Source organism: Mytilus galloprovincialis, chromosome 5 (genome assembly GCF_965363235.1).
Source record: "Mytilus galloprovincialis chromosome 5, xbMytGall1.hap1.1, whole genome shotgun sequence".
Classification (NCBI taxonomy): Eukaryota; Metazoa; Mollusca; class Bivalvia; order Mytilida; family Mytilidae; genus Mytilus; species Mytilus galloprovincialis.
In genome coordinates, this window is record NC_134842.1 from 41,234,592 (window position 1) to 41,244,931 (window position 10,340).

At 30.7% G+C, this 10,340-nt stretch overlaps 1 protein-coding gene across 22 annotated transcripts in view; it reads left to right on the top strand.

The window, feature by feature from the left end:
- LOC143075823 (uncharacterized) overlaps window positions 1-8,995 on the top strand; it is a 61,537-nt gene extending 52,542 nt beyond the window's left edge. For all 22 annotated transcript variants that reach the window (XM_076251382.1, XM_076251381.1, XM_076251386.1 and 19 more), the window contains 6 exons: window positions 4,631-4,769; window positions 5,283-5,369; window positions 5,733-5,829; window positions 6,846-6,964; window positions 7,441-7,604; window positions 8,119-8,995. In XM_076251382.1, the coding sequence (XP_076107497.1) occupies window positions 4,631-4,769; window positions 5,283-5,369; window positions 5,733-5,829; window positions 6,846-6,964; window positions 7,441-7,604; window positions 8,119-8,254 (742 nt within the window). In that variant the 3' untranslated portion in view covers window positions 8,255-8,995. The remainder of the gene's footprint in view (window positions 1-4,630; window positions 4,770-5,282; window positions 5,370-5,732; window positions 5,830-6,845; window positions 6,965-7,440; window positions 7,605-8,118) is intronic.
- The last annotated feature ends 1,345 nt before the right edge of the window (window positions 8,996-10,340 follow it).

Here is a 10,340-nt window from a genome sequence, read left to right on the forward strand (position 1 = left end):
GACATGCGATACTTAGCAAGGGAAACTGACATGCCATACCTAGCAAGGGAAACTGACATGCCATACTTAGCAAGGGAAACTAACTTGTCATTTTTATCAAGGGAAACTGAAAAGTCATATTTATCGAGGGAGACTGATATGTCATACCTATCAAGAGAAACGGACATGTTATACTTACCGAGGGAGACTGGCAAGATGGAGACTGACATGTCATACTCACAAAGAGAGACTTACATGCCATACTTATCAAAGGAGACTGACATGTCATATATGTACTTATCAAGGGAGACAGAAATTTTATACTTACCCAGAGTGACTGACATGTCATACTCATGAAGGTTATAATTATGACGAAAGACTGATATGACATATTTACCCAGGGAGACTGATGTGTTTTACTTATCAAGGGAAACTGAAAAATCGATTGAACTACCATGCGAAGAAATGTTCCCAAGAAAACATGCAATATTCTGATGCAAAGAAACTCTACTAAATATAACACCCATATGACCAGGCTAGTTTTGGTGTAGCTGTTGTTTTTGAAAGCATTATAAAATGGAACAGTAGTTCCATCAAAACAAGTCTTGACACATAATTTATTTAGGCTTCTTTTTGCAGAGTCTTTCTTCATTAAACATTTAGTTGTTCTTTAACTCGAATCTACCAAGGGAGTCTAAAAATCATCGACAGAAAATTTTACAAGGAAACATGCAATATTCTGATAAAAAGGACTGTACAAAATGCAACACCCGAAGGACTTTAAAAGCAATAAAACTGTATATGGAACAATAATTCCATCAAAACAAGTCTTGCCAAAGTATTGTATTGAACTAATATACATTTTGCAGATTCATTCTTCATTAGTAATATAATTGATACTTTTGTTCTTTTATTCGAATTTAACAGCATATCGGGAAATTTTATTCAAAATGTCAATTAAAACGAATAAAACAATTTTATTTCAAACCGTCTGTTTAATTGATTAATTTGATTAGGTAAGTGAAAACTATCATTTTGTCCATTTCCTCCTGATTGTAATATACGGCGCATGTTCATGGTGGATTAATAGAGTCAATATTAGCTGATTAGACCGCTATCAAATAGAATTTTTAATTGTTGATTCTAAGATACAGACAGATAAAACGTTGTTATGTACAGTCATTGGTAATACCAAGAAAACTTTCTTGAATAAGTCCGATTTTGCGGTTTGATATCTTTGGATTATTGTGCTCAGATTTGAAATACTGAAAATTCAATTTGTAACATTGTTAGTTTTCATAATCTACTCTAACGTTTGAGGTCGGATGTTGATGTGATACACATTTTTGTAAGTTTATATTACATATTAAATAGTTGTAAAAATTGGGATTACTTAATCTATTTAATCTTTTTGCAATGCATTTATGGTAAGAAAGGCCAAATTTGGGGTTTTAATTCGCTTGTGTATTCAACATGGGTTGTTACTGTACCAATGAAGTATTGCTTGATTTATAAATATACAAATTCAAAGCATGCCGAAACGTCTAAATAAATATCAGTCAAACAGAAAAAAAAATCTTTTAATCAATTTGGAATCAAAGAAACTAAAACGTATTTTGTCTATTAGTCCAGTAAATGTAATTAAAAAATGGATATAAAAAATTGACATATTTTTAAAAGGAATATATTAACTTACTAGTATCATTTTTTGTAAAATAACCCTCACTTTTCTTCTTTGGATCTTTGATCGAGTACAAAATTAAATATTAACATTGTAGAGCGTCGCACATTCAAATATTGATCTTGTTATTTCAAACGTTGACAGAACTTTGTACATGTTATAAAATGGAAATGTCATGTCAGGGGAGGATTATTCCAAAGCTATGTAAATTAAGATAAGAAAGAAAATATCTATCAAACTGAGACATTTTCAAATGTTCCCGGATTTATGGTAGGTTCTTATATTTTTTTATATATTATTTCGAGTGGTTTATTTTCAAATATAAAGACAATATAAAAGAAAACAAATATATCTATATTGACAGTTCACTCATAAGCATTTATCATATTCTGGTAATATTTCATGCGACTTTCATAATGATCTATTCCATGCGGAAAATCAACTTTCTTAAAATTCTTATTAGAAATGTTTTCTTTTTTAAAACGGTAGATTAGGATCAAATATATAGATGCTGATGCTGAAGGTTTTGAAAGATATAAATAGAAATATATATCAACTGAGTTTCGGTTGGAAAAGGGGGGATAATTAATGGTAGCACCAACATAATAATTTGAAGACTGATCGACAAAGTGCATGCTGAAAAGAACTAACCGTACAAAATAAAAGACCATTACCAATCATTAAAACAGTACGAGAGAAACGCTAACGACTGAACAATGCAAACTCCAATCAAATTTCGGGGATCCATGTGCACCCCCGAAAAGTTAAATAAAATATGACGTTTCTGACAATATTTTACATATTTCTCTTATCAATTGATTTATTGATTTCAAATGATTTTACCTGTGTGAATTATCTCACTTGATCATAAATGCAAATAAAGAATATCGCTTTATTAAAATTCATAAATGATAACTGACACGAATTCAATGAATTGACATATTCTACAAGCCATTGAAATATCGATGCACTTTTCAATTCATAGTTTTTCATTTACACCATGCTGGATATTAAAAATGCAAATACTTATACAACAATATCATTATTAAGAGGGATTTATGTCTACAGAGGAGGCTAGTAATTATTTATTTTATCCATTTCATTTTTTAAAAGTTTATATTGTTTTTCTATTTTTACGCCGATTTTAAAACTATGTAACTCTGCTCAGATTATATATGTAGTACATGTAGAGGTCAACCAGTATTAAACAACCTAATAAAAACACCAGTTGGCGATTCAGATGAGCGTAAAGGGTGTCCCCTCCTTTTTTTTCATAAGAAACCATCATTTTTAGCATACTCTTGTCCAAAAATGTGTTGGCGGATTTTATATCATTTTTATGGCATTACGACGCCCCCTTGAAAATCCTGGATTCGCCCCTGGCAACTTGGCATATCTGTTGACAAAGTAAAGCCATGTAAATAGTGTATAAAGACGTCTCTATTTGTTTTGCACAGTGTTGTTCTATACATACATATGTAGTAATATTCTAGAAACAGTATTTATCGATACTTTTTTTTATAACTTGTAATAAGCATCTCTATCATGTTAAACTGCTATTTGGGGCTCTTTGTTGTTTTGTGTAGCTGGGTTATAATAGTTAATGTACGTTTTTTTTTTTTTTTTTGTAAATGAAAAAATCAAAGGACAGTATGCGGCTTATTAATGACTGCTTAACGTTCAGCGGCAACTATTTACTTGAAACTTTGGGAAAAAATCATCATAAATAAATGAATATCATGGCCTGGTTAAAGTTGACAGCTGAAAATTAAAAAAAAAACTTGCATAAGACGGAATGAAAATAAACATTCCTCGAAATACGATAAGCATGCGTACATGTAGCTACATTATATTAGATAATAATTATGTCTATTCGATAAAAACTTCTACTGTCCCCTACCCCAAGAGGGATTACTAATAATCGTCCCCTGACAATTACTGTATATGATCAAGGAGATTCCTTGATATGATCCATACATTGAGAAAAAAAAAACAAGACTTTTATGTAAGTCCTACTTAGATGTAAATCTATTTTGAAAATTTTAAAATTTGGACATACTTGTACGTAAGACATAACAGATAGCTGAGCCTGTAAGGAATTCACATTAAATTTAATTTAACTTTTTCAACTGATTGATTTTATGTTTAAAAGATTCAAAAATTGTAAAGCCCCGTAGGTAAAATTTAAATGCACTCAACTTTAATACCAATTGAGACAGCAATAGAGAAAATATTGGATATATTCAGTTTGAACAGGGTCAATGAAGTTTTTGAGAGTTATATTTGACTATTGACATAAGCTTTGTCAATAATCCGGACAATACATTAAAGTAATGTGTATGCCCTTATTGAACCAATATATTAACTTTTGACAAATGAATTGTTAAAATAAACACGTATTTTAAAGAATTCGTTATTTTATGTTGTGATCTTACTACTTGGAAAAGACAATATTGTAAGTTATTGAAATATGAAAAATAGATCTAGATAATAGCCTTCAAAAAGGACTGTAACTGCACCTACGTTAAGGTAATTAGTATGCTATGCTTCGCTCAAAATAGATTTAGATATATAATAATTGAATAATTTTATGAATTTGTATGATATTTTTTCTATGTATCATTTATGTGTCACAGAGTGAGTTTGTTGAGGATGAAACGCAATCAGGCGTATTCAATTTTAATTCTGTTATCTTCTTAGTCTGCAGCACATCAGTGATTGCAATAACTGCAGTATTTACAATACACGACTAGTGTGTACTTTCATCATACATATATATAAAGGGACAACAGATTACATAAAAAATGGCAAAACGAACGCACCTGTCACGCGCTATATTCCAACTCACAACTTCAGTGTTGAAAAGCTTGTGATGCAGCAGTAGCACTACTTAAACCACATCAAGGCCTCCAGCATGAACATATTTCTTAGAAACTGTATACTAAAGATTTTCTTCTTTTCTTTATCCAGAAAAGAACCAATCATAGTTAATCTGCCAGAACCATCCTTGCCTGAATTTAAAGAACCAGCGTCAAAACAAAAGAAAGAGAAAAACAAACCGGAAAAGTTTGCTATTCCGAAAACTGAAAAACCTAAAGTAGAAGATGATGTAAGAAAAGTTTTATTCTTATAAAATGATTTACAATCTTTACACATTTCAGTTATAAAAAATGTAGTTTGTTGATTTGATAGGGCACGGAATGGGGATACTCTATATACAAATCGGAGAGGGCATTGACGAATAACAACGATTGGTAGATATCATAGATTCATGAATTGTAATGCAATAATTGAAATTTAAATTTGGTGATTGTCTTGTTTCTGTATTAAATGTAACAGTGATATTGATGGACAATGTCTTCTTTACATACACGATATTCTGATTCCTTTGCTTAAATGTACAGTACATGAAGGCTTGGTCATCTTTAAAGAAAGAATTCTGGTAAAACCGGTGCTTGAGGTTGCATGTAGATTAAGTGACGTAAGGATTTTTCCTATATGTGTTGAGGATCTCAAATAACTATGAGATATTAGACAGCAATAAGTTTTCGTTACGAAATTGTGAAAAAAGTGTTGATTTGTTTGCTGTTTTTAAAAATTGTCCATATGTGTTACATTTCAGAGTTTGTTTAATGATGCATTGACAGACCATTTAAAGAAGTTCGAACTTATGGTATCAGATATGACTAGTCCAGAAGAATCCCCGAAGGTATATACATTATTTGTATTCAGTTTATGCATGTGTAACGTACAATGTATCAGGAAACAAAGTATTTGCTTGAAATACAAGTTAAAAAGTGAAATTTTCAAGTCAAGTCTTTAAAGAAAATAAATCTATTTTGATTTATGATACAGCATCCACGATATTGAAAACATAAACTGACTTGGAAGAGTTTGTAATAAATGTGTATGAAGTTTATCTTGTTATCAATTATAATTCGTTTTAATGTTTTCTTTTCAATAAGAACCTCTCCTTGTTTTGCATTACTATTGTTGGAATAGAATTAAAGGATGATTCCGTTGAACTTTCTGTTGAAAATGTGTATTTCACAAAACACACTCTTATTTTCAGAAACATACGAACAAACCGGTGAAGATAACAGGCAGGCTAGCTCTGTCACAACAGTCCAGTAGGTTCACATTACCCATGGATATGAAAGAGCTAGAAAGTAAGTCAAGGGAAAAAGGGAAATAAATCAACATGTAGTTTACAAATGTATATGTCAAAAATTATTTCGGATACTTAAAAACTAAAAGCGAATTTTGAAAACCTGGAATGCAGAGCGTCTTAAATATTTTCCAAAACAATTTCATTATAACTAGGGTTGACAAAGGATAACTGATTTTTACGACTTCCTTCGTCCTGATTTTACTGAACATCCATGACACATTCGTCACTGAACATATACAAACAACAATTAATCAATGGATTTTTGTCCTAAATATGCATGAAATATGTTCACTGGACGTTACGCTTACTTCAAATTATACAAATAACTTTTTGAACAAGACTGTTGTAATATTGTTTTCTGTATTACATAGAAATGCTATATGTGAAATGTAAAGAAGATAATAGATATTTGACGATTTGTAAAACTGCCGTAAAAATATCAAAAGAAAAGAATTTAAGAGGAAAAAATAAAACAAAACGAAGAAAACCAAATAAAAGAAACCAATAATGACCAGTAGATAACAAAATATACAAGCACATACACAATGAGCCAATTTGTAAAACCAACTTTCATCCGTGTAAATGACGTTGCACAGATTCGACCTCCTCGCATATGACGTTTGAAGCGATCAGAACAGCTACGACTAAAACAGTTTATGTCTTATAATGCTTCACACTCTCTGATTTGTTCCCTTGTAAACAAGAGACATCAGCTAAAACTATAAAACTCAGTAGATAGACAATCCGATAAAAGCTGGAGTTCGGTCGTATAACATGTCCCTCAATAGTTAAGCATATTCGACCTTGCGTATATAAAATCTGATTGTGACCCAAACGGTCAAATAAAAATATTATGTTTACTATACTCCGATAAAAAGAGAAAAATAACGTAAGAGAAATCTGCAAGATCAATAGAACTATTGCATAAATCTTCTGTAAAGTATTTAACACAAGTATTGGCTGATATTGTTTATATTGAACAACATTTTGATAGTATTCAAATTCTATTTTTAGCAATGACCCCTAAGCAATACATCGTAAAGTATTGTAAAATTACGAAGAGACGCCAGCATTTGTATGATAACGTTTATAGACAAACAGTTGGTGCAGTAACTAAACCAATGCATTATAAGGTGAGTTGTTACTATTATGATAATGATAACAATAAATTGATGTTCAGCGGCAAATATTACACCCATAGTGGGACAAAACAATTTGTCAATGTTACAGTATATTATGAAAATAACCTTCTAGAGATTTTAAGCACAGAATACTCACCAGGATATCATTTGAATTTCGTCGAAAATATTAATGATTATTAATGAACTATTTGCCACTGGTAGTAAGGAAAACACAATCGGTGTACCATTTGAAAATTGTGGCTTGTTAACAATAGGATATCGAAATATTTTTGTATAAAAAACAGATTTTGTTTAATTTTACTATGATGCTCTACTTAAAATGTGAATATGAGGTAGCAATTTATTATCTACATATCGTTTTTTAAGCAGTATGATTGTGTTAAATTACAACTTGTCAAGGTTGCAATAACCATATTAATATTGTTTCTGTGCTTCATTTTTTAATTTGTTCTTTCCTTTACTTGTAGGAATTGGAGAAAGCTTTGAAGAATGTGCTAGTAGATACATTAAATCATGAACATTATCAATATATTTGTGAACTCTTAGAAATAAAGGAAGGTGAAGATATAAACTCAGACTTATTTGCAAAAATGTCAGCTTTAGCAGAAAGATTGCTTTATCCACAATATGTGTAAGTATTCTGCGTTATGAGAAAGATAGGATATGCAATTTAGTAAGATGATTTTGATTTCTATCATTCAGTTTTGTCAGACTTGTATTTTGATATCTATAACCATGATGATGTGTAATAAGACAGTATGTTTAATTTGTGTGGTTTTTATTAATCAAACATGTTGTTTTTGACTAAGTTTTAAGAGAGGCAGAAGATACCAAAGAAATATTCAACCAGTTATTCGAAAACAAATTTAAGAACTCATGGAAAAATTGAAAACTGTAAAAAGACAAAAAAAATCTATGAAACACAACATGAAAAACTAAAGACAGACCAACACTAACACACCAAAAAATGAGCAGTGATCTCAGGTGCTTCGAAAGGGTAACCTTGTTGTTGGTTTTGTCTTGCCTCTTTGGAGACAGTATGTAAAGTCGTTCTTGTTTTTGCCTCTTTAAGTTTATTGTTACTACACTGTAAAATTAATTTGAGAATATATTTCTGACAATGCTTTCAAACATTCTTTTTTTAGAACGAAAGAAACAGAAGACCATAAGGATTACCAGAAAGAATTAATAGAAGTAGCAGATTTTAGTGCATTGGAATGGAAATTTCATGGTGTCAATGTTAGACCTGATATTCAAAAACTACTCAAAACATTGTGCTGAATTGTTTAAAATTATTGTTTGCTTAGTCAGATACTACTCAAATGATCAAATATCTGCTGAAACGGAATTGAAAGTTGGATTTATTTTGTATTTAAACTCTTTACAAAATCCAGTGGATAGGGTCTGTGTTGGTGATTTAGGATAAAAGTTTCATACTAGAAGCAGCAATATATACTATTTTATTTAATCAAATAAATTGATATTTGCAATGTGATACTAAGATAAGACTATGTTTGTGTATTCTGTGATAATCTATGTCTTCTTTTTCAATATTTTATGCTTATATATTTAATGATGATCAAAAACCGCCCTGGAACATTCAACTTAGGGTATGATTCTGTCCGTACGACTACAACTTACATACTATTTAATTTCGAAAAACACATATTTTAAGATTTTATTTTTATTCTGTAAAGTGATGTTAAATAAGATTTTATTTCTGTACTGATTAAACCAATCTTTTACGATGTGAAATTCAAGGATTGCACTTTTGTATTCTGTCATTTTACAAGATAGTACGTTTTTATACAACTGTTGTTACCGGAATATAAAAGTCTTTTTAAAACAGCTTAACTGAAATGAAATGAATAAAATATACAGTTTTAAAATAGTAGTTATGTCTAACATAATGTATTTTTATTCTTATTTGTATGAAGATAGAATAATTGTAATGCAAATTGATGAAAGTTAATATGCACTGGTGTCACGTGCTTATAGAATTTTATAAAAAAAATAATGTTATTTCAAATTGTTACTTTATTTTTGTCTCTATTAAATTATGATGGAAGCAAAGTCTTTGTTTACATCAATGACCTAAATGAAGTCCTGTTATGCAATCTAAATCGGGTCTTTTAACTATAGGTCATCGTACGGCCTCCAGCGATGAGCACCATACCGCATAGTTAAACAAATCCTCGAAATAAAAACTTAAAATGAATTCAAACAAGAAAACTAACGGCCTAATAAGTATTTGCAGAAAAAAAAATATGTCACACAGTAACAAATGACAACCACTAAATTACAGGCTCCTGATTTTGGATAGACACCACAAACATACAGAATGTTAAGGAGGGTTAATCATGTAAACGAGAACTCATTCCCCTCTAACATGGGACAGTGATGTAATAGTAAAACTTAAGAACGAACTATAAAAATTAGTTGAAAAAGGCTTAATTAATTCATCAGATTGATACAAATAGAAATAAATCTAAAGTCCTGTTATGCTATCTAAATCGGGTTGTTTAACTATAGGTCACTGTACGGCCTCCAGGGATGAGCAAAGACCATACCGCAAAGTTAAACAAATCCTCGAAATAAAAACTTAAAATTAACTCAAGCGAGAAAACTGACGGCATAAGTATTTACATTTTGTATGTACAGAAAAAAAAAACGAAAAAAAAAACCCAAATATGTAACACAGCAACAAACGGCAACCACTAAATTACAGGCTCCTGATTTGGGATAGAGAGCACAAACATACAGAATGTTAAGGAGGGTTAACAATATTAACGAGAACTCAATCCCTCCTAACATGGGACAGTGACGTAATAGTAAAACTTAAGAACGAACTATAAAAATCAGTTCAAAAATGCCTAAATAATTTTTCAGATGAATACACATAGAAATACATCTAAAAATAGTGAGCGTGGCCAGGTACTTGTACATCTAATAACAAAATGACAATGAGTACAGACCTAAGATTACTCTCAATTACTAACACAGTAACTGTTCAAAACTACTAACACCTGATTATAAAATAAAATCATGTATGTACGAATTAACTATATATCAGCACACGTCCAACATCAAATGGATTTAGTGTAAGGACATCACAAACAAACACAGAAAAACATGACCTTGTGCAATGTCAAGATACAGGTATCGACAGATTGTAAAACCATGAATGTGCATATGTACTTGACAATAATAATTATACTATTAGCGCCCAACTAAAAACTCACGGTTGTAAACATGGTAATAGAGGAATTGTTGTTAGGATATATATGCGTGAGAGTCGTAATGGTAATCATGATGACTCTTGATGTAAGGGTATTGTGACGAAATTGCTTTCCTTCATTAGAAGTTA